General features: G+C 53.8%; 11 protein-coding genes across 11 annotated transcripts; 5 read left to right on the top strand and 6 right to left on the bottom strand.

Moving 5' to 3' along the window:
- Window positions 1–1,096: 1,096 nt before the first annotated feature.
- MRS44_000661 (uncharacterized protein) lies at window positions 1,097–2,299 on the top strand (the record flags this gene model as incomplete). The annotated part of the gene is made up of 2 exons (XM_046280667.1): window positions 1,097–1,162; window positions 1,220–2,299. The coding sequence occupies 2 exons, from the start codon at window positions 1,097–1,099 to the stop codon at window positions 2,297–2,299; spliced, it is 1,146 nt and encodes a 381-aa protein (XP_046138556.1).
- Window positions 2,300–2,625: 326 nt separating this feature from the next.
- On the bottom strand, window positions 2,626–4,309 carry MRS44_000660 (uncharacterized protein; the record flags this gene model as incomplete). The annotated part of the gene is made up of 3 exons (XM_065624147.1): window positions 2,626–3,838; window positions 3,947–4,045; window positions 4,101–4,309. 3 exons carry the CDS (start codon window positions 4,307–4,309, stop codon window positions 2,626–2,628), a joined length of 1,521 nt encoding a protein of 506 aa, XP_065479862.1.
- A 514-nt stretch (window positions 4,310–4,823) lies between these two features.
- MRS44_000659 (uncharacterized protein) lies at window positions 4,824–7,885 on the top strand (the record flags this gene model as incomplete). The annotated part of the gene is made up of 3 exons (XM_046278204.1): window positions 4,824–5,655; window positions 5,708–6,136; window positions 6,189–7,885. 3 exons carry the CDS (start codon window positions 4,824–4,826, stop codon window positions 7,883–7,885), a joined length of 2,958 nt encoding a protein of 985 aa, XP_046138554.1.
- Window positions 7,886–8,095: 210 nt separating this feature from the next.
- On the bottom strand, window positions 8,096–10,603 carry MRS44_000658 (uncharacterized protein; the record flags this gene model as incomplete). The annotated part of the gene is made up of 1 exon (XM_046267458.2): window positions 8,096–10,603. The coding sequence occupies one exon, from the start codon at window positions 10,601–10,603 to the stop codon at window positions 8,096–8,098; it is 2,508 nt and encodes an 835-aa protein (XP_046138553.1).
- A 2,609-nt stretch (window positions 10,604–13,212) lies between these two features.
- Window positions 13,213–14,716, top strand: MRS44_000657 (uncharacterized protein; the record flags this gene model as incomplete). The annotated part of the gene is made up of 2 exons (XM_046267457.2): window positions 13,213–13,908; window positions 13,967–14,716. The coding sequence occupies 2 exons, from the start codon at window positions 13,213–13,215 to the stop codon at window positions 14,714–14,716; spliced, it is 1,446 nt and encodes a 481-aa protein (XP_046138552.1).
- Window positions 14,717–14,962: 246 nt separating this feature from the next.
- MRS44_000656 (uncharacterized protein) lies at window positions 14,963–15,469 on the bottom strand (the record flags this gene model as incomplete). Its single annotated transcript, XM_046267456.2, has 1 exon — window positions 14,963–15,469. The coding sequence occupies one exon, from the start codon at window positions 15,467–15,469 to the stop codon at window positions 14,963–14,965; it is 507 nt and encodes a 168-aa protein (XP_046138551.1).
- Window positions 15,470–16,539: 1,070 nt separating this feature from the next.
- On the top strand, window positions 16,540–19,056 carry MRS44_000655 (uncharacterized protein; the record flags this gene model as incomplete). Its single annotated transcript, XM_046280666.2, has 1 exon — window positions 16,540–19,056. One exon carries the CDS (start codon window positions 16,540–16,542, stop codon window positions 19,054–19,056), a length of 2,517 nt encoding a protein of 838 aa, XP_046138550.2.
- Window positions 19,057–19,296: 240 nt separating this feature from the next.
- MRS44_000654 (uncharacterized protein) lies at window positions 19,297–19,768 on the bottom strand (the record flags this gene model as incomplete). Its single annotated transcript, XM_046267455.2, has 4 exons — window positions 19,297–19,328; window positions 19,387–19,489; window positions 19,540–19,687; window positions 19,755–19,768. 4 exons carry the CDS (start codon window positions 19,766–19,768, stop codon window positions 19,297–19,299), a joined length of 297 nt encoding a protein of 98 aa, XP_046138549.1.
- A 732-nt stretch (window positions 19,769–20,500) lies between these two features.
- Window positions 20,501–23,444, bottom strand: MRS44_000653 (uncharacterized protein; the record flags this gene model as incomplete). Its single annotated transcript, XM_065624146.1, has 4 exons — window positions 20,501–20,678; window positions 20,733–23,005; window positions 23,106–23,331; window positions 23,389–23,444. 4 exons carry the CDS (start codon window positions 23,442–23,444, stop codon window positions 20,501–20,503), a joined length of 2,733 nt encoding a protein of 910 aa, XP_065479861.1.
- A 437-nt stretch (window positions 23,445–23,881) lies between these two features.
- MRS44_000652 (uncharacterized protein) lies at window positions 23,882–24,414 on the top strand (the record flags this gene model as incomplete). Its single annotated transcript, XM_046267454.2, has 3 exons — window positions 23,882–23,895; window positions 24,002–24,051; window positions 24,113–24,414. The coding sequence occupies 3 exons, from the start codon at window positions 23,882–23,884 to the stop codon at window positions 24,412–24,414; spliced, it is 366 nt and encodes a 121-aa protein (XP_046138547.2).
- Window positions 24,415–24,728: 314 nt separating this feature from the next.
- MRS44_000651 (uncharacterized protein) lies at window positions 24,729–25,502 on the bottom strand (the record flags this gene model as incomplete). Its single annotated transcript, XM_046267453.2, has 1 exon — window positions 24,729–25,502. One exon carries the CDS (start codon window positions 25,500–25,502, stop codon window positions 24,729–24,731), a length of 774 nt encoding a protein of 257 aa, XP_046138546.1.
- Window positions 25,503–25,768: the final 266 nt, after the last annotated feature.

The following is a 25,768-nucleotide window of genomic DNA, read 5'->3' as shown; positions in this document are numbered from 1 at the left end:
TTGCTTTGATGGTGATGATGGATTAAACAAACAGATCGACACCAAGAGGGAACTGGACAGGCATTATATAGTTTTAGAATCTGGCAGAAATCTCCAAGGCCGGACCGGTTACGTTCTGGTGACTCCAAGGGAGCCTCTACGTGTGACCGGCATCATCTAGGTAGTACTCTGCTGGGACAGGGATGGGCTACTGGAAAGCTGGGCACGGGACTGACGTCGTCCGGGTTGCCCGGACAGGGAAGCGATGGGGGAATCTCTGCTCTGCAGCGGGGGATCAGAGTGCGCGTGACGCCTTCTGCTGCGCAGTTGCTCGTCCGTGAGATCCTTGCCCGAGAGGGAGAGCGAGTCGCAGCCCAGGGGTCTAGGTCGCGGAGAATGCTGGGGGTGTGGGCATGTGCTGATCTGAACCTGGGCTACGAGGCCGGCCCGGTGAGCGGCGAGCTGGACAACGGAGGAACCGCACCGCAATTGTGGCCGTGTAAGCGAGAGGCTCTGCTTCTTGCTTTCCCAGGGATCTCTATGGTTTTCCTTGTTTAGAGGCGAGGCCGAAGTCGCAGGTCTTGATGAGAGCAAACACAACACCTGCCAAGTATGAATCATGACACTTATCATGGTTTGCATTGATAATTCAATTCTGCGATTGATTGATTGCACTTTTTCCATCCCACACACTCCACATGATTTGACATCTGCCCCTCGACTCACGCTCGTCTTGTAAATCGGCCCATTCTTTTTTTTTGCTTTCAAAACTCCGGTCGTCCTCTGGTGGGGCTCTCCTGCGCCGGTCCGCTTTCACATTTCAATGGAACAGCCACCGAAGCTTAGGCCAGGTCACCGGTCGGCGGTCTCGGGGTGGGGCCATCTCTGCGCCGTGCTGCAGTGGGTCCTTTTTTTCCTGCTCCTGCCTTTCTAAAGTTTTATGTGGGGAACTTGTTCACCTTGGTTTCCAGCTGCTCACCTTGATTTTTTTCACCGCTCACCGAGGAGGGGCACCCTTCAAAAAATTGTTTGGTTCTGGTTCTCTACCAGCCATCGCCCTTCACTCCAACCTGTCTGTACCTATATCCAACCCGCGCGAGCGCATAGTGATTTCAAGATGCATCCCACACAGCAGGCTGCGTGGAGGAGGGCTCCCGATGCGGAGGAAACTGCGCGCCGCCAGGTAACGTCAATTGATACCTCTTAAAGTTGTTGTCGTTCTAACTTTTCCATGCGCCAGACCGTCGGCATCAACAAGGAGACGGTGACCAACATCTCTTCGACCGACTACCCCGGACACCACCCCGGCGAAGACGCCGCCTTCGCCATTGAGCGGTTCCGCGAGGGCTTCTCTGTGGGCTTCCACCAGAACGACCAGTTCCTGTCGTCCTTCTCCCTCGTCGGCATCGACGCCTCGCTCGCCAACGCCTTCCGCCGCATCCTCCTCGCCGAGATCCCCACGCTCGCCGTCGAGAACGTCTACATCGAGAACAACACGTCCGTCATCCAGGATGAGGTCCTCGCCCACCGACTCGGCCTCGTCCCCTTCAAGGGCGGCCGGGAGGGCCTCCGCGACTTCCTCAAGTGGTATAAGAAGCCCGAGCCCGGAGAGGACCCCTTCTCGGGCTGCTTCGACTACAACACGGTCCGCCTCGAGCTCAACGTGACGTGCACCGTGAACCCTGACGCCTCACCCACCGAGAACGACCCCCTCAAGGCCTACAACAACGCCCACGTCTACGCCCGCGACATCGTCTTCGTCCCCACGGGGAGGCAGGCCGAGTACTTTAGCGGGGAGGACGCCATCGCCCCGACGAACCCGGACATCCTCATCGCCAAGCTGCGCCCGCGCCAGACCATCAACCTCGCCATGCACATGCACAAGGGCATCGGCGCCGACCACGCCAAGTTCTCCCCCGTCGCGACCGCCTCGTACCGCCTCCTGCCCACCATCACCATCACCAAGCCCATCCTGGGTGCCGACGCCGACAAGTTTGCCAAGTGCTTCCCCCAGGGTGTCATTGGTCTTGAGCGCGTCACCGCTGAGGAGGCTGCGCAGGCTGGTAGCGGCTACGAGGGCCACGAGGGCGAGACCAAGGCCGTGGTGGTGGATGCTATGAAGGACACTGTCAGCCGCGAGGTGCTGCGGCATGAGGAGTTTGAGGGCAAGGTCAAGCTGGGCCGGAGGAGGGATCACTTCATCTTCTCCATCGAGAGCACGGGGCAGTGGGACAGCGACGAGCTCTTCCTCGAGTCTGTCAAGCACCTCAAGCTCAAGTGCAAGAAGCTTGAGCAGCAGGTTGTCAACATGGTGCGGTAGTCAACAGGGCAAGTATGCATGGTTCTTGGGGAGTCTTGATTGTTTAGGTTGTTCTCTATTGCGGCTGTATCATAATCGTCTTGTCTTGTTGCTGTTTTCATCTTTTTCTTGCGGTCTCTACGGTTAGATAAAAAGGAATGATACCATGACCACCTTCTTCATCTTCGCCAGTCATTTCTTCTCCATTTCATCATGACAATCGATGCTCACTCCTTCTATTCTTGGTTGTGTCTGCGTCGTCATAGTCTTTTCTGCATCATCATGTCCAACGCCCGAAAATGCCCAAAAAAAATCCCCAACGCCGTGTCTATCTCCTGACCCCCCGATCAGGAACTCGTCTTGAACTTGAGGAAGAAGTTGAACTCGAGGGGGAATGCGGGATCGGTTACTACAATCTCCTGCCCTTCCTCAAGACCAAGCTCATTGAGTGACTTGCTCAAGTTGGGACGGGTCTGCTCTTCTAGGCCAGGAGGGAACTGCATGTACAGGGTCTTGCTCTCGGCGCGGATGGATGGCTTCTTGAGCTGGGCCTCGGGTCGTACAGCGAACGAGTCGATAAGGTCTTGCAGAGTAGTCTTGGGGTCGACTTCGAGAGGGCGGGCTTGGCGTCCGCAGACGGGGCAGTCATCCTTCTTCTCGTGCTTGAACGTGTAGGTGTAGATGCTGTCGTTTCCCGAGTACATCATATAGTTGGACTCGAATCCCAGACATGGGGCCGAGCCAGTGGCAATCTTGAAGGCCTCGTTACAGCAGGCGGCAGCAATGATGGCATTGGTGGATGCAATGGCCGGGATAATGTTCTTGATGGTACCTTGCGTTAGAGAATACGTCACGCCCGAGATGCCAAACTCTTGGGCGCGGATCAGGGCCTTCTGGAACAACCAGGTGACGTGCTCCGGATCATCCTTGTCGAGCTTGGGGAACGGCTTCTCCTGCTCCCAAGCAATGACATGGGCCCACTCGATGCAGTGCTCGGGCTGTCGCGGGATCGAGGCGATGGTGCAGAGCGGGACAGCTGCACGTGGGGCGTGCATGTCCAGCTGGCACTCGATGCACGAGGTTATGGATGGTATGATGACTCTGGCCTGGCCCTTGAAGCCCTCGGTGCCGCCGTCGATGAGTGGCTTTATCGCATCGGGGTCCTTACCCTCCTCCGCGATGGACACCAGCATGGCGTTGATCCACCGACGCGCCTCGATGCTGTCCAGGCCGCAGATGATGAGCTGGAACTGGTTGTAGAACTCCTCGTCAAAGTCCTGGATGCGGTTGTTGTGCGCCGTGATGGACACGCCCTTGACCCTCTTCTGCACGAACTCGGCGGCCACCTCGGCCTTGTACTTGCCGACATCGGACTTGCGGAAGAGGAACTGTCGGTTCAGGTTGGAGATGTCGATGGTATCTGGAGAGCGCCGTGAGCTGATGGTCATGTCAGTAGCGGTGGAGGGGGTGGCGGACGGACCCATGTCTATTACGTGAATGTTTTTGAATCGCGACATGGCGAGGTTCTTGAGGATTTCACATCCTAGGCCACCAGCGCCGCTGTTGTAGTCAGTACGAGTACGGATCAAAGCTCGGGGGGTTATAGACAGACATGACGCTGGCTGGGTTAGCACGATAGCTCCAGATAGCTCGGGCGGGACGACTTACAGAACCTTGAACTTGTCAAACTGCTCGAGAAACTCGGGACCGGTAGCATCGGGGTCGGTATAGGGGCCTGGATTTCGACGGATGTGGTTGAGATACTTCCTTTGGTTGCGGTCAGCAGGTGATGGATCGTCGACTAGGTAGCTAGCTCCCTTACCATCGTCTCTCTTCAATGTCGGCCACTGAAGCAGGAGCCGCCGCCGCAGCAGGTTCTAGAGTATCGACGCTCATGGCCCAAGGATTCCAATCGGGCTTTCTAAAGATTGAGGGGCAAATGAGGTGTAGGAGGTGTAAGATGGGGGAGATGGTCGAGGTGCACAAGGCAGAACAGATCTGGGGGATCCGTGCGTTCGCGGGGAGCGTCATGATTGCTCCAGGTGGCGCGGTGAGCTTCGGTGAGCGTCGGTGAATGTGGGGTTGAATGTCTCGGGTTGACGGTCTTTACCAGGCAGGAGCGAGAAGGAATGACGGCCATATATAGGAAAAGAGAGAAAAGAGAGGGAAAACATGTTTGTTTATTGTTTTGATTGAATTCTCAACGGATCTATAACTGTATTCCTAAATCTACTGATATGAATAAGTTTTGAGAATTAAACCTGGTACCACAGCCCAGCTCCACGAGGTACCTGCAGTGGAAGCTTCTGTTGTGGCGGCCCGTGGCTGCAGAAGGCTCACACCCCACCAGAGCCTACTGAGGCACCAGCCAGCTTAGTATCACAGTTACCAGCTCCAGCTTGTAAACTTGACTTTGTCAACTTCAGCACTCTATTTGCATTTTAATATTTATCTCCTCACGCAGCATGAGCCATTTCTAAGAACTCATTGAAAGACCTCGGGCATTTGTCGCGTATAATCGATATATGGTTTGCCAACCATCACCATGGACGACCTACTCACCCCCGTCAGCACCACCTATCTCAAACCTCGAAACGAGCCTCAACAGCTCCTCACAGAAGTGAAGCCGATCATTGAGCATAAAAAGGTCACTTCCATCTCGACTCCGGATGAAGCTTTGGACGCTCTCAAGAGCCAGCCAGATTACGACACTCTCGTCGCAGTCCTAAAATTCCTAAATGGCGACAAGCCCGCATCTCACGGCTTCTCATTCCAAACTCCAAACCCGAAGAGCGCCGCCATCGTGCACCTTCTAGTTTCCGAGATTGTACCAAACTACTACACGCTGCTTGTCGAGGGAGCTTCCGAGCACGATGGGTCGTCAGAGGAACCTCATGTTGAGCTCCTGCTACGCTGCCTCCGCAGCTCAACAGGTCTCAACGCGACCATGACTCAGATCAGAGCTCTCATTCAAGAATCACGGCTGGGCGGGAAAGTGGAGAAGCGCAGTGATATTTCTCTCAACCTCGGCATTCTCCTGGATATGCTAGCCTCTCTCCTCCATGGCTTCGAATCGATCCGCGACATATGGGCCTCGTCAGTTAAGCAGCTTACCAATGCGGGTCTTCAGAGAGTTCAGTCGCAGAAACTTGGCTCTCTACTCACAAACGGCCAGATCGTGTCCGTCTCTGCTGAGGCCCTCGAGATTGTCGGGCGCGATCGAGTGCGTAACGAGAGTCAGTGGATAGCCGATGGACTGGAGTATAGCAGATGGATGGGAAACAGCATTGTTTCATGGGTCAAGTCCTCACCCGGGGCCGAAGAGATAACATTCTGCTCTGATCTCTTCCAGAAGTCATTATCCCTTCATCACTCAGGTCAGTTTGTATAGGATGCCTATGTTGATCCCTTTTGCTCATCATGTCCTAGAAACCCTCATCAAGATTGCCATCGATGGACTTCTCCTATCGAAAGGTGTCGCCCCCAGTTCTTTCGTCAACTTGGCCTTCAGCCAGCCACGATCATCCAAGAAAATACTCCATCTTGTTCTCCAGCATATTTCCCAGAAGCATCTGGGCCACCTGGACCTTGGCGATACATCATCCGACGAAAAAGTCTCTGCGGCTGCAAACATAATCAAGCAACTAACCCTAGATGATGAGACGAGAAAGAATATCCTGATAGACTGGTGCGCCTCATCATCGGGTGCTGGGCTTGGCGACGGCATCGGTATCCGCCGTGCTGTAATAGCTGCCCTTTCACAGGACCGAGATGCTATTACTACTGTCTTGGAGAAGTCTCTCGCTCAGTTCGGAGATGAGTTGTACATAAAACATGCGGCAATACTACAGCAGGATGGTAAGATACATCTGTCCAAACCAGTAGAATCTGAAGCACTCACAATTTCCAGTTCACACTCAAATCTTGCTCCTCGCTGCTGGCTACGTGCACAGGCTTTCGCCCATCAAGCTGACTCTGCTCATGCGGGCAGGCTCATACATGACCACTATCTCCAACAGAATCGGCTCAAGCCAAGCCAGGGCGCAGTTCCTCGGTCTAGTTGTTGGAGAATCCCTCTCGGCCCTTATCGACGACAACAAGAAACGACTGGATTTCAAGATGGAAGAGACGGAAACCGAAGAGGCGCAGCAGCTCAAGAGCCTCACAAAGGTCTCTGACGTTATAGGACCCATTGAGCCCATCCTATCAGATCCTACAACAGAAACGTTAACCCAGCCTCGGAAGTCTACCACAAAACCCAAACCTCCCCAGAAGAAACAAAAGCAAAAGAAGAAGCCTCTTATCGCCGAGGTCAAGCCAAAGGCTATCATAGAGGAGGTCGGTTCTTCTGATGAAGAAGATGACGATCTCGCTCCCTATTCCAAAGACTCCGACCCCGAGGATTCCGATGACGATGCTACGCTGGTTGAGCGCAACAGACCGAAGCCTCCCGTCTACATTCGAGACCTCATCACCTTCTTCCGCGACTCAGAATCGTACGACAAGCAGAAGCTCGCCCTGCAAACCGCCCCGGTTCTCATCCGCCGCAAGGCGAACTATGGCACCGAGGTCAGCTACCATGCCGACGAGTTGGCTGGGCTGCTTGTGGGCATACAGGACAAGTTTGAGATGGACGACTTCCAAGATCTGCGACTTCAGGGCATGATTGCATTGGTGGTCTCCCAACCCAAGACCATGGCACCTTGGTTCGCACGCACGTTTTTTGAGGGTGACTACTCCCTTTCTCAGCGAACCTCGATCCTCATTACCATCGGTCTATCGGCGCGTGAACTGGCCGGCTTTGAAGTATCGCAGTACCAGTCAGCTGCTGCCTTCCCATCCAAGCGGCTACCTGAGAAGATGGAACAGCTATACCTCGAGCCCGCCAGTAACAGCAACAACAACGCCCTCCCTGCCTCCCAGCTCAAGGCACTCCCGCCCAATGCCCTTGACAGCATCTCCCAATCCCTAACATCCTCCTTCCTCGCCCCTCTGGCCGCAGAAGCTGCTGACGCCAGCACGGGGCCCGATATCCTAAAGCTGCAGAGCTTCACAGCACGTTACAAGTCCAAGACCAAGTCCAAGGCTCGTGTGCGCGCCATCCCCAACACCACGGCTGCTCTCCTCGCGTCGTCCTTCTTCTCGCCGCTCACGGCTCATTTCCAGGTCGCCCTTCGTTCCGCAAAGCCCATCATCCTCAACCCCGCCCTCCTGGCACTGTATCTGCAGACCCTCGGTATCATCGTCCATGCCGCGGGTCCTTCCACACTTTCGCTTCCTCAGCTGACGGCGGAGTTGTGGGATCTACTTCTCGGCGTAAGGGTACATGTCTTGGGCGATCTCGGTGCTATGAAGGGATGGCTCGTGGCCATGGCTTCACTCTTAGAGGTCAACGGCGGTGACATGCGTCGACTCTGTGAAGCGCAGGGCAGGGAGGTGATGGAGACGAGGGAGTGGGTAGCCATGGTATTCGAGAGAACGAGAGGAGAGGACGGCGGGGAGGAGAATGAGGTCAAGATGTTGGCTGCAGGCGTGTTGATCAAGTTGGGCGAGGCCATTGAGAAGTACCAGGCTTTGTTGATGGGAGACATGATTGGGTTTCAATAGGTAGCCCAAACAAAGAAGCCAGAGGTGGGATGAAGACTATTATTGAGGCATTCTATTCGTGATTAAGATTCATGATCATACGTCATGTCATGCAAGACGGCATCCGTCCCGGATCCAAGGCCCAAAGATGTTTCCAGACTCATCCCGAGTGTGACCAAATTACATCATCTCTCCTACCTATCCTGACTTGATAATGCAAACTGTAGTAGATCAAGGCGTGTCGCCGATAGACTCGACCCTGGTTGTGCTCGCTCGACGAATGGGCAGGCCTGACAGGTATGTATTCGCTTGGTTGAGATGGTCGCTGAGGCTCATGGCCATACGACGAAGTTCCTCCTTGACCTGCTCAGACGACGCCTGACCCTCCATCACCTGGGGCGAAGGCGCAGTGGGAGCAGGTGGAAGGAATGGCCTTTGCTGGAACGAGCGGGTGTAATCGTCTTGAAACGATGGTGGCGGCTCCTGTAGAGGCGACGGTTGGCGGGGGATCTCAGCAATTGTTGTTGGCTGGGGGGTGAATGACTCGGGGTCCGTATCCGCGAATTCACTCAAAGAGTATGGCCTCTCGCTGCCGTTTGTTTGCGGGGGTTGGGATGGTCCTGGTGGCGGTGGCTGCTGGGCTTGGAATAGCGGTTGTGGTTGCTGGAATGACGGTTGGGGATCGTGCCGTTGGGTGTCGTTGAGGGAGAGATCCGCGATGGCATTGGCGTACTCCGAGTCGTCTGATACATAGATGGAGGGTTCCCGGATAGTATTGGGCATCACGTAAAGAGAGGCGTGCTTCTCCAACTCGAACGGGTTCGCTCCGCCCATTTCTGAGCCAGCTATCGAGCCTACGTCCGAGTGTGATGTAGACGGTCGGGGATAATCATTGATAGGGTCTGCCAGACTCATATCGAGATCGATGAGACTCCCTGACGACGCTCGGTTGTTTATTGGTGAAGGAACTGCCAGATCATTAAACTGAGAGGACGGTTGGATTGGCTCAGTGGGTGGGTGAATGAGACGGCTGGTGCTCGGCCCCTGGTCATCATTGAAGGGGAACCTAAACATCTCCGGATTCGCAGAGGCAGGCGGAGCCATTGATGGGAATTTCCAATCTTGAGTCCGCCGATTGTTGTTCAGTTCCGGATCACTAAGTGGCGGCTTGTTGTAAGACACATCGCCAAAGTCATAGTCTGTCGATGCTCTAGGATCCCCCGCCCGGATGGTGTTCATATCAACAAACTCGGAGAGGTTGCTCCCGTCCAAAGACGCGTCAAGATCAATCAGAGATTCCCTCACGCCCTGGGACTGGGACGAGTCATCTCGCAGGGGCAAGTCCGAAGCCGGGGGAGGAGGAGGGGGATAGTCCAGGGAGGGAGGAGGAAAACGACCATAGTACGCTCGGGAGTTGTCCTCATAGTTCGAAATGGTATTCGGATCAAAGAGTTTCTCCAGGGGCGCCTTAACCGAAGGGAGATGTGGCGGAGGACGTCGGCGCGACTTTGGCTTCTGGGTGCGTGACGCATCGTCGTAGCCATCTTGCCTGAGGTCGATATTAGACCCATAGACATCGTAGACCGCTTGGTCATTATCCATCTTAAGGACTTGTTGATCGAATGCAGCGGTCGTACTAAAATTCCACTCATCGTTTTCGTATCCTGTCGGCGCGAAATCCGAGGGCCCTTGGGCTCCTCCTGCAGAGAAGAGAGATTTGCGGTTTCCGCCCTTAGCTTCCCACAACTTGTAACCCTTAACCAGCTGTGCTAGAGTGGATGTCGGGAACATCTCCTGCGTGTTATGTATGTATCGATGATGTTGAACCTCCTCGATTGTTGGGCGCTTCTTGGGATCGTCCTCCAAGCAATACGCCACAAGGTCCTTCAGGCCCGGTGAATATCGATCACCTTCGAGGCGAGGGATATGTTGCTTCAGATAGGAGCCCAGCCTGTTGAAATCCATGCCAGCCGCCACATTAGGCGGCAAGCCCGAGGCAATCTCGTAAACCATGGCACCAAAGGCCCAGATATCTACTTCAGTGCCGTACGAGGCAGCAGGATCAAAGAGCTCGGGGGCCATCCAATGCGGCGTGCCGATGACGGTTGAACGCTTGTCAAACTTGGTCTCGATAACACCGGCAACACCGAAATCGCAGAGCTGAACGTCTCCAACCTCGGTGACGAGAATGTTTGCGCACTTGATATCTCGGTGGATGATGCCCTCCTTGTGTACCCAGTGGACTGCCTCAGCCACCTCGCGCAGGATGGGTATTATCCATTTCTCCTGGAGACCACCGGGTGAGGTTGGCTTCATGAGAGTGGCTACACTGCCTCCAGCGCAGTACTCTGTGATCATCCACATGGACTGGCCTACTGGCAGGGCCTCGATGACATGATTGATGTTCTTTGCGCCCGTGTCGCTCAACAACTTCAGGGCGCTGATCTCCTTGAGCAAGTCGCTGTATGTGTCGGCAAGCTTGGGGTTGGGAATGGCAGTATCACTCTCTTCAATGTCGATAATCTTGACAGCGACCAGTTGGTTTGTCGTTAGAGAAGTGGCCTTGTAGACGCGGCCGAAGCTGCCCTTGCCGATGAGCTCCGATAGGCGGTACTGAGGGGGGTCCTTTCCGGTCTTTGAGCACTGCTCGGTGACGAGCTTTTGCATCTTCTTGGCATCCTCGATGGCCTTTTGCTTGGTGACGGAGAAGTCCGGGCCTCTAACCTGGAGCGACGCCATGTTGATGGGATCTTGGTGCCCGTCTGGGGCTGGGCTGCCTGAGCCGGGGAGAAGACGGACTTGGACTTGGGGCGTTTGGCGGGACTAGAGAGCTTGGGGAAGGACCGTTTGGTTCACGTCATGGTATCCTTAGCCTGATCACGTGTCGCTAAACCGGGCGGCCGTGATCCTTGACCGGAAAACGAGAAGCGAAGATGGGGGTGGTGTTGAAACTGAGGTCGTTGGACATGTTGGAAAGGGGCCACTCGACGCTTGTCGTTCAATGTCTGACACGGTATGCACGAGCCTCATGTCACAGCAGCCGCCATCCTGGTAGCCAATGGGCGGGGGATGTGGCGGTGCAGGACGAGTCAAGGTGGCTAGTGAGTGTGCCAGCACAATAGAAGACAACAAAGACGACGGGACGGGAATTGCCTTCAAAACAACCCCTGGCTCAGATTTTACGTCTTAGTTCCCCTCCATTATCAGTCTGACCTGAATCAAAATCAACCAACTTTTTAAGTTCTTTCGTGCTTTTACCCAATCCATCCACGCCACAGTTGAAACCAACACGCAAGCTAATCCTTCAAGTGCATGAGCCAGCGCAACCAACTATCGAAAGTGCCCTTCTTCGCAGCGCTAGTGCAACCAGCAAAAGTGCAATGAAAAGCAGCGGACTAAAGAAACTTCGCGTCACTTGGAGGCAGTGTGATACCAAGGACACTCTGGGGCGGGCTTGGGCTACGCAAGCGCAACCAAGAGCTTAACCCCAAGGAAGCAAAAAATTAAAGTCAACTTGTTTGGAAGGGCGTTGAAACCCATGCCAGGGGTTAACCTGTGCAAGAACAGATACTACACTTGATCTAAGCCGAATGGCAAAGGAAGCTGAGGAGGAAAGAAGAGAGTGTCAGAGTCGAGGACCATGACGGCTCTTTATACTCGGACACATCGTCTATGAAGCCTTGGATCTGAGGATTGAAGTACAGAACCTGACGATCCCACGTCAATGTCAATCACTCTCGTCGAATCGCTTCAGAATCCTTCCAGGCCGCAGGCAGCTGCCTAGTCAGGGCTGAGACGGGTGATCATCGCTGCCTGGAGTTTCTATTAGAAGACCTGTGGGTGGGGATCGACAAGCGTACAGCACCCAATAAAGACCGGACATTTGAAGACCACGCCGGCCCGGGATCTCGTTCGCCGACGGGTCCCAGGGGTTGGGGATTCGGCCGATAAAGAGGACCCAATAGTCCAGTGCGCGATGGCGCCCGCCGTCAGCTAAACAACTAGAATCGGTCACTTCGCCAAAGAACGATGCCGAGGCTTGCAGATACAGAAGCTGTCCGTGCGCGACCGAGGCAACGCGCCACGGAATGACACTGAAAGAAGTCTGTTTGATCGCGACGTTTATCGAACCTCGAGCTCATCGCTGGACTGACAAACGACATTCTGCAAATGTCTCGGGCTACTGGTCCCCCTTGTTGTCAAGGTGCGCCTTTATTTCCACGGGCTGCGAAACAAGTCGGCGGTCATGGCCACCAACTACGCCCGGGTATAGCCTCTGTTCAGCGCCAAAGCACACCTGCAGCCGCCTTCCCCAGAAGGACAAGGCTTGAAACAGCAGAGAAAGGGGCTTCACTTTGGAGAGCTTCCAATGGCTGGCGGTTTTTTGGTCCCAGCTGAATGGACTTGGCCAACACCAAGCAAACGCCAACCGTTGGTGCCAGCTCGGAATGAGCGAGCCTGCTCTTGGTGGTTACTAATCGAGGCGCGAGGCTTTATCCGTCGATCACTTCTCGGCGGTTTGACTGGTTTCTGCTGGTATGGCCCATCTGACCCATTCCAAGGTGCTGGGTAGTGCGGCCTGAAGACGATATCAGAGTTGGAAGCAATACCGAGACCATCGAAACCACTACGAGCATGACAAATATCGACTCGAATCGTTGAAACACACATCGGCGGTAGGTCCCGACATTGTTCGGGCTGGCGTCATGCATTCATCTCCCTCATCACAAGCAAAAAGCCCTCTACTAAACAAGCTCCTAACGGAAAGCCTCTCCATCTCAGCCATCAACTCCCAAGATCGCGGTCACCTTGGCTAGTCCCGTCAAAGCCCGGCCCCTAGCCTCGACTCCCCGCGACGCCGATCTCATTCCCCACGTCCGTGCCCCCTTTTTCCCTTTGAGATTCACGAGTCAGTACCTGCATCTGCATCGATCCCCCTGGCTGGGAGTGTGCGAGAGAGACTGCTGGACGGTGCGTGGGTGCGTCCTTGATGGTGTCCGTGATAGGCTCGAGTCACACCTCGCCTCGTCATCGGATACTCGGCTTACATCTGGCGCGAACTGTTGGATCGAAGGGCCTCTGAAATGCTACTACCTTACTGTAGCTAGTCCTGCCCGGGAGGTGGGAGGGCGATGAGGGCTGGATCCCACGTTCAGGGTCGTTCAAGTATTACAGTACGTAGTAGATGAGGATCCTCAAAAAGAAGCTTGTTCCGTGTCGAGGCTTGAACCCCCTGGCCTTTTTCGTCTGTATCTATCTTCAGTATCCATCATTCAGTTTCCCATCTCCTTCTTGATGACTGCCGGACTCCATGCAGCCCGAAGCCCAGCAGCATCACCACCATCATCATGGCAACCATAGGTGAAGAGTACTTGAAGGCGCACTCGGAAAGCGAGTCCATCGCGCCTCTGCCTGCCAGCCTCCGCAACGGTCTCATCGCCATCTCCGTCTTTGCTCTGCTCTCCTTCCTCCTCGCCTCAACTCTCTTTCTATACTTGACCTACAAGCTCCTGGCATGGCACATCCAGAAAAAGACTCGCGCCGACAACATCGCGAGAAACATCCCCGACCCTGAGCCCGTGGCCGACTTTACTTATCAGGAGGGGCCGTTTGGGCCTCAGGGGCAGTCTTCGAGGGAAGTACACGGCCAGAGCGCCGAGCGCATCAAGGCTGCCGGAAACAACCCTCCCAACCAGTTCCTCATCCTCGTCTTCAACCTCATCATCGCCGATATGCACCAGGGCGCTGCCTTTCTTCTGAGCGTTACCTGGATCCAGAGAGGCGGCATCTTTATTCACACTCCTACATGCTTTGTTCAAGGTCTCTTTGATTCCAACGGGGACTTGTCATCCAGTTTATTCATTACAGCCATTGCCGTCCACACATATCTCTCTGTCGTCAAAGACTATCGACCACCCCAAAGGATCTTGTATGCAGTCATTGTAGCCATATGGATATTTGTCTACTCGCTAGCCATAATCCCTTTGCTGGCCACAAACAATGGCAGGAATGTCGGAGGTTATTATGTTCGCGCAGGCCCATGGGTAAGTCTCCTATCAAGGAGGTCACTCATCGATTACTACTATACTAATACGATTCAAGTGCTGGATTAACGACGCCTACGAGAATCTTCGACTACTCACTCATTACCTTTTTATTTTCCTTTCTCTCGTCACAACCAGTGTTCTCTACATCGCCATATACATATCGCTTAGACGACAGGCAAAGGAGACCGCAGAAAAAGACGGCTCGAATAACACTCGAGTCAAGTTCAACCACAACCCGGCCTTCCTCGTGTACCCTCTGATCTACGTCATGTGTACTCTTCCTCTCGCCCTTGGCCGTATCGCCACCATGGCTGGCGCCCACGTTCCTATGGGATACTACTGCTTCGCCGGAACCCTCATCGCCAGCAACGGATCCTTTGATTGCCTGCTGTTCGGCACGACCCGACATGCCATTGTTTTCGGTTCCAAAGACGATGTCGATATTGAGGACACGGGCCTCGAGACCTTTGCCTTTATGCGTACCCCTGCCCACCGGTACGGCAACACTATCTGGATCCAAGGCGGAGAGTCCCATTCCGACGGCATGGGCGGAGTTGGAGGATGGTGGCAACGACTGGGGAGCAGGTCTGACAAGGTATCAGGAGCCTTGCGCACCCGGACCCTCAGCCAGGAGTCTCTGAGGAGTGCAGCACGCAATGAGATGGCCATCCAGATGGACGTGGTCACGTCCGTGGCGGTGGAGATTGAGGTGGACAAGGATAGAGATCCGAGATTCCCTGACCCGTCGATGAGCCAGACTCCATCGCTGAGCAGCGGAGAGAAGCATGTCATGAGGAGTTTCTAGGGCAGGCCTTTGTGACTCGCTCAGACCCCATTCATTATTTGATTGAGGGTACCGAGACATGCTGTATATAGACCGAGAACACCTATCCATACATACCTAGATACCCAACATTCTGTATTCTTGGATCATACCATAGCCAAGATCTAGTCTTTTAATCTAAGCATTTCTATCAAGACATCTCTATAAAACAAGTCCTGTGAAGCCTTCTACCACACCACACACTCGTCTGGATAAGCTTACTTGGTGTCACGAAGATCCCTTTAGCCTCTCGACCATCTTGCCATGCACCCCTTTCCACCCATCCTCGCACGAACCTTTGACCACACCCACAAGCAATCTAGAACATGCAATGACGACATCCTCGACGATCTCGCACCTCCCATCTTGTGCCTCCTCGATCTGCCACACCGTCTCCAGTACCATGCCCATCGGACCTCTCATACGGATGAAGACCCCCCTCTCAAGGTTAAAGAACTCTGCAGCGCTGACAACGTCGGAGTCCCAGAGGCCCGCCGGTAGGGCATGCACCCTGTCTGTGATTGAGTAGCACTTGGGCGAGGCGACGACGGGCTGGCCCCCGGGAGGAGGTGCAGGCGCCGGATCCTGGGGCGTCTGCAGAGCCTCGTACTTGATCATGTGAGGGTCGCACTTGATGAAGAACTCGTGGTCGTGCAGCATCTCGACACCCTTGGACGCTGGGATGCCGGCGGGGATGGCTGAGACGTGCCGGATCTGGGCCGTGGTCCGGAACATGTTTTCCTCGAGAAGAAATAAAGAGGCGTCACGGACGTGGCGAAAAGCTCATGTGGCTGCAGCTGTTGGAGGGAGGGCTGGTTATGGTTTTGCGCGGGCGTTTTAATGTGTTGATTGCGGGATGATACTGTAACTGTACCGCTGAGCCAGTGACAGGTTTGGAGTTGGAGGGTAGAGGCTGAAGATGGCGGCGGAGGTGGCGCCCTGGGTTTAAGAGCGAGACATCATAGCGTAGCGCATGGTAGAGTAGCATTTGCCCGGGTTAGAGGCATGGGGATTCCAGTTTCATGGGAGGAGAGATGCAACCCTCATCTCCTCATGTTGCGCCTCGGTGGTGATTAGCTACAGTAGCTGCGGCTGCGGTTACAGCCCGGACGGCTATTGTCTCGTCTTGTCTGAGCGTCCATGCGTTGATGCTTGTCAAGTCGTGACGGCACGGGTCGAACCGCAGTGATTGTTGTGAGGATATCGTGATTTCGCATTCAATATTCGTAAAATAATATTGCCCGTCATATTCTGAAGTAGATACTCCAATGGCTCGTATGAAGGGCATGTGCTCTTCTTTTCCCTTATCATAATGCCCAAGTCTGTTCAGACTTAAAAGTGGTCATTGCTTCGCCAAGGGATTCAACGACGAGCCATGGCTAAAGTATACAACAAATCAAGCAACAAGGCTTGAAAAGACGAGTAAAGTAAAACTAACAATTTTCTTCCATCGAAATCAATGGAAAATGGCGCAATTCCATTCAATTTGCCAAGAATTGTATACACGTTGAAATAATTGCAGTGCAAATGGTTGCCTACGATCGTCAGGGCCGTCATGGCGATCCCTAAGACACCCACGTAGACGTCATGTGACTTCGCGATTCCCACTTTGCCTCCCAGCGCGGTCTCGCGTGTAGCGTTAACCCCCATCCCACTTTGACTGATTCTCGTGCTCCTCGCAAGTCGTCGTGTTTGCCTCTTGGGCGTTGATCCCCATCTCAATCCTTCCCGATTAGGCTGTTCTTAGATTTTTCATGCAGTAATTCAACGCCCCTGGTTTCCGCCGCCTCAAATCACCCTTCACAATGGTTACGTCAACCAAATCCAATCGATCCCGCACACCGAGGAAGCCCGCTTCCAACTTCTCCAAAAAGCCCGTCAAGGCCAACCAGAGCATCCTCAGCTTCTTTAAAAAGGAAGGGAAGCAAGAAACTTCGCTTTTCTTAGGTGCCGCACCGCAAACTGTCGATGATGAAGACATTTACACTGCCGACGACACGGCTCGATACAACGAGGATGAATCGCCCAGCAAGAGAAGGAAGCTAAGCGAAGAACCCGAAAATGGGACAAAGAAGGAGACCGTTATAAAAACTGAGACGGTGGTCACGGTGGATCAACCCTCGTCGCCTCCCAAGGCAGAGAATGGCTCACGGCCAAAGCAACCCAAGCCAAAGATCAAGACCCCTTTCGTGATGGACTCGGATAGCGAGGATGAAGGCGAGGACGAACCCGAAACAAAAACTTCCGACAAGGAAACTGGAAAGACTGGCCAATGTACAAAGCTACCCCCAAATCACGAGGTCCAAATGGACGGTTTTGCTAAGGACGACAACAAGGACGCAGAAAGCAGGACCCCCACGTTGAAACAGGACGACTCGACATACGAACAATTCGACCACCTCCAGGACGTCGCCGATGAAGACTTACTCGAATTAGACGACCTCGAAGGCGAAGAGACACGTGAGATGCGGTTCATGAGGGAGCAAGCCAGGCTCGAGGCTGAAGAAGCCGGGGGCATTGAGCATGAAGACTTTGCAGACGACACCCTCGATGATGGTTCCATGATAGAGAGTTGCCCCATTTGCAACGGGAGTCTGGCCGGCATCTCGACGGATGAAGCAACTCGACATGTCAACTCTTGCCTCGACGGAAACCCAATCCCCCTATCAAACAAGGAGAACCAAGCCCCGAAAAAGCCACCCGAGCCCTCCAAGACGGAGTCGACTGGAGTCGTCAAAAGGTTTGAGCGGGCCGCTATTCCTAGACCTGGTCAAGCCAATCCTTTCAAGATGAATCCCTCAGGCTCCGCACCTAAATCAGCATTTGCAAAGCTCATGTCAAACAATGCTGAGGATTCGGCATGGGCAGAAGCTGCTGCTGCTGAACACTCTTCTCGAGGGAAGCAGGCTTATGAAAGAACGTGTCCCTTTTACAAGATCATGCCAGGCTTCTCCATCTGCGTTGATGCCTTTCGTTATGGCGCTGTCGAGGGTTGCAAGGCGTACTTTTTGAGCCACTTTCACAGCGACCACTACATTGGCCTAACAGCTAAATGGAGACATGGGCCCATATATTGTAGCAAGGTTACCGGTAGTCTGGTCAAGCAACAACTTCGAACGGCAGAGAAGTGGGTTGTCGAGCTCGAGTTTGAGAAGCCTTACGACATTCCTGGAACTGATGGGGCATCAGTCACCATGATACCTGCAAACCACTGCCCAGGGAGCTCCCTGTTCCTCTTTCAGAAGAATATGAAGCATGGAATAGGTAGTCGAGTTCAGCGCATCTTGCATTGTGGAGACTTTCGGGCTTGTCCTGCTCAAGTCCAGCATCCACTCCTCAAACCAGAGATCGTCGACTCCATCTCAGGAAAGGTCAAGCAGCAAAAGATTGACATCTGCTACTTGGACACAACATATCTCAACCCCCGTTACTCGTTCCCGCCCCAAAACGACGTCATCAAAGCCTGTGCCGACCTGTGCGGATCAATGTCGCCTGACCCTGATTGCAAAGATGATGTATGGGACAAAGCCAGTGCCCAGGGAACTCAGGGCGTCAGCAAGTTCTTCAAAGGCCCAAATTCCAGCGAGACTGGGAAAGATGGTGCCAAGAAAGGACCTCGGAAACGGTTGTTGGTAATATGCGGTACCTACTCGATCGGCAAGGAACGCATCTGCATCTCCATCGCCAAGGCATTAAAGTCCAAGATCTTTGCATCACCCGGAAAGATCAAGATATGCAAGCAACTTGGTGACCCAGAGCTGACAGCTCTCCTTACTTCGGACCCCCTCGAGGCACAGGTTCATATGCAGATGCTCATGGAGCTACGCGCCGAGACTCTCCAGGAGTATCTCAACAGCTACAAACCTCACTTCAGTCGCATCGTGGGTTTCCGTCCCAGTGGCTGGAACTTCAGGCCCGCTGGCAAGGCTATCGGGGCGAATACTTCACCTGGAAGCATCCAGACAGAGCAGATCCTTCACGGCAAGGGTTGGCGAACCCGTTTTGGATACAAAGACTTTGTGCCGCAGAGGGGTAGCACCAAGGAAGCCATGTGCTTTGGCGTACCATACTCAGAACACAGCAGTTTCCGGGAGCTGGCTATGTTTGTCATGAGTTTGAGGATTGAAAGGGTGGTCCCAACCGTCAACGTGGGCAGTGAGCAGTCTAGGAAAAGAATGAAGGCTTGGATAGACCGTTGGATGGCAGAGAGGAGAAGGGGAGGCATTGTAGTGCCACTCATTGAGGGCGAAGATAATGGGAAGATATCAGAAAAGGATTTGTGGGATGGTAAATCGGGCAAGGGAGGGGGGGCCTATTGGTAGTGAAATGGTTGTAGGATAGAATCGTGTATAGTAGCCTGTAAAGTAAAGCCTCGTTTGGCCATGTAATGTCTCGTCATGACAGCATCACAAGCACGGAATGGGAAAAGAAGAGCATTTCATTATCCATATCAGGAGCCAACGCCACATGAATCCCCCTTTTGCCACTCCAAGTATCCATGCATATCTCCCTTCTCGAGAATCTATTCCATGACACGTCGCTTTGCTTTCATAATACCCTGCTTACTTGGCCTTTGCCTGCTGAGCCGCAGCTTCTGTAACGTATCTAGTCAGTCTTCGTTCCTCTCCAGTAAAAAATTCAGGGCTACTTACCCCTTCGGGTGGCATCCTCCAGCAGCTGCGTGTCCACCGACGCAGCGGGGAGGTGGACATATCTCACCACGGAACCACGGATGAAGACGTTCTTAACAGAGCTCTAATACAAGGTCAGCAATGTAAAAATTGGTAACAGTAAAGGGGGCGCACCATGTGGGGGTACTTGAGCTCCTCGACAACCTGGATGTCGTCGAGCTTGATGTTGAGGTACTGGTCCACGCTCTTGAGGATGCCCTTGAGCTGGATGTCGTTCTTGAGCTCGACCGTGACCTCGTGGTCGATGAGGGTCTTGAAGAAGCTGGAATCTTTGTGTCAGAACGTGAACTGTTGTGGGGGGTTACGTTGGGAAGGGGGTGAGTGAGTACCTGAAGAAGAGCATCTCGTCGGCGGTAGAGGGTGAGTGAGAGAATGAGCCGGGGTTTCTGAGCCTTGCAGCGCCTTAGTCTCAAGCTTAAATGGAGTATTTGTCCGTGCGCAAGAGGTATAGTGCCTTCTTGATTGATTCACGGACTTTAACGGCGTAAAAGAATGGTTCAGCTGAGGACGTGGGCGATTTAGTTGGTTGGTGGTGCAGGATCTCCATCATGAACGCCTAGGCACACTGTTATGGTCACGTGACTGTATCAAACTCTCAACCACCTCCCATCAGGGCATGTCACTTAGATTGGGCTACAATTCAGATTCGACAGGTAAAAGTGACTTGGTGTTATAAATACAATTCCTATGCTTGGATCTCCTATTGTTAATTCTATCAGGCATTCAGTCTACTTCATATTCACTCTGTAGTTACACAGTCCTTGAACAGGACGAACCATACAACTCCCATCCGCCTTGATACACCTCCCCCGGATGTGGACAAAACATCTCAGGAACACGTCAAATGGCGTTTTCTTTATGCAGCAGCGAGTACCTTGTTTCCCATATGCACGCCCTCGCTTTCCAATACAGCTGAGCCACACAGTAAAAAGCGCTCCCGTGCCCAGTTCATGCGCTACGTTATGTAGTTAAATCAATCGAGATCCATGCCCCTTCCCAACGCCATGCAAAGCCCAGTAAATGGTGGTTTTCACTTTCCTCCTTTCGTGATTTCGTGACATTAATCATGGCGGATTTAGGCCACGTAGCGGTACAGTGATGGCATGCCGTCCTCGTCGGGTCGCTCCAGGTACTCTCTCGCGATGAGATCCTCGATGCGCTTCTTGATGAGGGACACTTCGGGCCGGAACCGGCCAGAGAGCTGAGTGAGAACTTCGCTGACGAGCTGTGAGTGGCTGAGTTCCTTGCGGGACCTGTAGCTGGTTAGTATGTCTATACGCGTGTGGTTCACCATCCCAAATACGTACTTCATGATTCTCACAACCGCCGCGTCAACAATGTGAGCTCTCGTCTGGTTGTTCTTTTCCTCAGTCTTCTTTCTCTCACCCGTGTCCTCAACCTTGGATACTGCGTTGATGATGGGCGCCTTGATTCTGATCGTCTTGCTCTGGAAGGAGGCGTTAAAGGAGAATTTATCAGTGGGCTTCACCGACTTGGACAGGGGCTCCTTGGCCAGGACGCGTGATTTGGGCGCCACAGCGATGGCCGTTAGAGTTCGCATAAGATCCGGAGTCGAGATGTTGGTCTTGGCTTGAATCTCCTCAAAGCTGAGGGACTCGCCCTCGGCCAGGTCGTTGAAGAGTAGTAGAACAACCATGCCAAATGTTGGCACATTGATCTCATATCTTCGCTCTCGAGACAACGGGCCAGACTTGCCAGGGATCGCTGGGAATGTACACTTGACATCGGCACTTCCAGTTGTGCCAATCCAGGTGAGCTTGCGTCCATTGCGGTTGGTAAGGTAGAATTGCTCGAAGCTCGCCTGTAGTCGTTGCACCTCGGGTGGGTATTCGCACGTCACCCGAGAACCCTCGCCAATCTGTGCGGTTCGACCCATAACTTCAGGAGGCCAATAGTTTGTCGTGAGCACGTTAATGTTGAGATCTATGACCTTGGCACCGTCACCAACATTGCGGATGTGGTCTCGGTAGCCGCTGCTAAGATCAGAGGAAGTGGCCAGGTCTCTGAACATGCCCTCAAACTTGCTAGTGAACTGCTGGCCCATTTCTTGCTTCATCCGAGAAATGATTTGTTTTTCCACGTCATGGCTCTCCGACTTTGCGTGGAGAAGTCGTCGTGCCAGGTGTCTCTGGTAATACGTCTGGAACAGGTCCCTATCCTGCAGGTACCGAATCAGAACAATTGCCTTTTCAAGGACGACATCGACCTCAGCCTCCGTCTTGCCCTTGATGCCTCTCTTCAGGTTATCATCGATAAACAACGAGACGTATTCAGAGCACCGAGCAAACATGTTGATAAAGTCGGAGAAGCTCTTGGTCAGGGCGCTCTGGATGATCAAGTCGTTCTGGAAGCACTGCGTCCAGAGAGCATCAAACTTGTCCTTCAGACGCAACACATCATCCACCCACTTGACAGCAGCAGCTGTCTGCTGTGCAGCAGGGTTCAAAGTCTTTGCCTTGTCTCCTTCGCCACCATCCTCGCCTTCACCATGGCCAGTCGAGAAATCGGTGCTCTTGAGGTTTTTCTCAATCTCCAAACCAAGCTCAACCACACGGTGCTGCAAGATTTCTTTAAGTGCCGTTTTCTTGGGGTCGACTCGCGAGATAAGACGGTAAAGGATGGAGAGTTCGTCAATCTTGTCGTTGTCGATCATCCACCTCAACCCGCTCCCTTCCAGCGCGAGGAACTCGGACATGTGGGCGACAATGAGCTCCTGGTCGATGGTTTCCGTAACCTTTGGTAACGTCTCCAACTCAATCGTAGTTCCGCACCGGTCAATTTCCTCGTTTAGTCGCTGCTGCGTGTGTCGAAGCCAGGTGCCGGCATCTGACTCACGCAAAAGCTTCTTGCCTTCCGCGGCATAATACGCTTTGCTGTTGGCGAGGAATCGAGGCTCGAATACGGTGAGGTATAGCTTGTCGTTCTCGCTCTCCTCTTCAGTCTCGTAGAGACAACTAAGCATACGACTGCAGCTTCGAACGAGGTTTCTGTCGATAATATCTCCCTCACGCTCCATATCGATCTGGTCAAGGATGACGGATATCAGGATATCAATGACGGTATCCTTGGTGTTGGAGTTCAGGCAAGAACGTAGGATGTGGTCTCGGAAGAGGGCGATGGTAGTGGCGAAGATGGGTACTCGCTGAGCCTCGAGATGTGAATAGCCTCGATCGAGGTACATGAGAATATCGGCCGTCATGTTCATCGACATGTTGTGATCCTCCCACGTGTCCCGCAGTCCCTTGAGGAACTTTTCTCCCGTTTGACGTCTCTCGTTGACCGACGTCGCCGATGTTCGCTCGACGCCGATGTTGATCAGGCTCGTGGTAACGAGGTCTCGGATCTTGGGGATAACATGATCGGCAAACCACTGCTCTTCGAAAGCCTTGACCCGATCATACAAGGCCTCACCTTTCTTCTTAAGAACAATTTTGTAGGCTGCGCGATAGAGTTCTTCGAAGGACAGTCGACTGCAGTTCTTCTGGTGGATGTCGCGGAGGGCCTCCTTGAGCATGTTCCAGCAAGCCTCAAAGTCGCCTCCTTCGTCGCGTTCGTTCGGCTGTGACGGTGAGGTCAGCATACTTCACCCAAGCACATAACCTCCCCTTGCATAGTTCGAATTCTTGACATGTCCGTGGAAGGGCGCTTTCCAGACTTACACGCACGATGCGACGAGGGGGCCGAATCCGTCCAGCTCGTGCGCCAGATCCGCCTCTTCCGGATATCATGTTGCCGTGCCCAAGATCTCTCGAGATGTCGTCGTCAAGTAACAAATTAATGCAGGCAGAGCGCGTTCGCGTGGCTCGGGTTGGCTTGAACTCAGAGGATAGTGGGGTAACGGTAGAGGGGAGTCGGTCTCGAGGCGGGGATAGAAGGGCCGCTGCGCTACAGGCAAAGAAGCAAGAGAGAGTCAGTTAATGCAACGGAACGAAGGATTCTGACCCCGAGTATCCAGCGGATGGTCCAGGGGGAGAAGAGGAAACTCGGGGCACAGGCATCAGGCGAGCTTCGTGAAGGATGACATGCTCAGGATTGACGAGACGAGGCTGCAATCCAATTTATGGGTGGCCATTCGGTCTCCAGCTGGTCCACGAACTGGGTTACTGAGCGCCCCGAACTTCTTATCGATAAGGTCGCCCAATTAACTTTGGTCCGGGGCAGCATGTGGGCGCTTGCCCGAAGCTCAACCGGTCACGTGGGGGGCTCTCAAGCAAGCAAGCATCGACCTTCCCTTCCAGCACAGGAACGTCACGTGCACCTCCAGCTCCCGAACCTGGATTTTTCCGACCGACTTTCTCGAGGCCGTGTTGCAGCCTCAGCCTCACGCCGAATCACGACGCGCGCGAGACCCAACCTCAACCGACCGACTTTTGAGCATTCACTACTCATCATCTCTTAGCGGCTGAAGCGCATTTTAGACTCATAAGCCGCCAAGATGAAGCTCGTTCGGTAAGCTCAAACCCCCCTTCCATATCATGCGCCGCGCCGCAGTTGGGAGATTATGCTGAGCTTTCTCTTTCAAGCACGAGCTCCTGGGCTAACATGTCACGACCAGATTCCTAATGAAATGCGCCAACGAGACGGTGACAATTGAGTTGAAGAATGGTACGGGAGCAGCATACCCCTCATTCACAAACTCTCGAGCTTAACACTGACCTTGGTACAGGCACCATCGTCCACGGCACCATCTCCTCCGTCTCCCCCCAGATGAACACGGCTCTCCGCAACGTCAAGATGACGATCAAGGGCCAGGACCCCGTCTCCCTCGACACCATGAACATCCGAGGCTCCACCATCCGATACTTTATCCTCCCCGACTCGTTACCCCTCGACACCCTCCTCATCGACGATGCGCCCAAGCCCAAGAACAAGGCCCGCAAGGAGGCCGAGCGGGGCGGTGGCCGAGGGCGCGGCAGGGGTGGCGGCAGAGGACGTGGTCGCGGCCGCGGACGGGGAGGACGACCTTAGAATGGCTACACGGATGGGACCAACGGCCACACGAATGGGACCAATGCTCACACGAATGGGTATACAGACGGAGAGATGAATGGGAGAAGGTCGAGTAGGGCTTGAAGAGATCGGGACCGCGGACGGGGCGCGACAACGTGAGGGGTTTTATCAAACGGTATCGCGACGATATCAACTATTCACCAATGGATTGGCGTTCGGGATGCTTGGCCCTAAAAACTGTATGAATCATCGGCGGGTGGGTATCGCTTGTTTGGTATGGAAAGATATCTGAATACATGCTCTTGCACGCCTCCAACCCAGCATCTCCTTCGCTATACCTGTTCCCCCGCTGGGTTCGCATAGTCTCGCCATATTCGCACGATCTGCAGTTTCTCCCAGCCAGCCTGCTTGCCGCTGGTCCCCACGGTAAGAGTCCGCCACTCGGGTCCGAATCCTTGGATGCGCTGCTTGACCTCCTCAGGCTTGTTCTGGGCACAAAGGAGGATGTAGGCACATCCACGATGGGAGAGAACTTGCGGTAGCCCTTCGATAAGTCTGTCGGTCGTTTCCATGCCGTCTAACCCACCAGCGTACGACAAAGCCAAGAGGTATGAGTCGTCGTCGAAGGAGGGTTTTGCGCTCACAGCCAGATCATCCGCGGCAAACGACTCGGGCCGAGCAGGCATCTCAGGCGTGGGCACATACGGCGGGTTAAAGATGAGAACGTCGACAGAGCCCTCACGCCAGGGAGTGACGAGGTCGCCCATGCACGAGCCCAGGTACAAGCCGTGGGTGTCGGCATTGTCAGACTCGGCCTTGCCAACGGTGCCAACGGTGGCGCGGCACGCAAAGGCATTCATGTCGACGCCCGCCGTGAGGATGTTGCGTGTGCCAAAGAGGGTCTGCGCGTGGGCGTTGACAAAGGCGAGGACGACTCCTGAGCCAGTGCCGACCTCCACCACAAGGGGGGCAGCATCCGGAAAGGCTTGGTTGAGAAATGCAGTCTCTGTTGCGGATGAAAGCGTATCTAGGAGGAGGTAGGAGTCTTCCGCGGGCTCGTAGACCCGCTCGTACGGGACGTGAGAAGTGTCTGGGGTTGGCAACATGGTTTATATGATTGGGGGGTTATGAAATGTAGTTGAGCTTTGAAGCTTCACAAGCTGCACGATGAGAAAAACCATTACGCCGTAAAGTGGGCGCGGCACGTGATGCAGCTGGAGTTCCAGTATCAGAGCTGTCAATGTCAACCGAGAGTAAACCAAACAAGGGAAGAGCAATGAATTGTTGAATTTCAGATGCCTTGGTGGTATGCGATGTCGAAACACGAGGTCGTATCGAGAACATGTATAGGACCTTTTCAGGGCTTCGATCA

This window comes from Fusarium solani (assembly GCF_023522795.1).
Source record: "Fusarium solani strain SB1 chromosome Unknown bctg00000000, whole genome shotgun sequence".
Lineage (NCBI taxonomy): Eukaryota > Fungi > Ascomycota > Sordariomycetes > Hypocreales > Nectriaceae > Fusarium > Fusarium solani.
The sequence above is the reverse complement of the archived record's forward strand: the minus strand, read 5'-3'. Positions and strand labels throughout refer to the sequence as shown.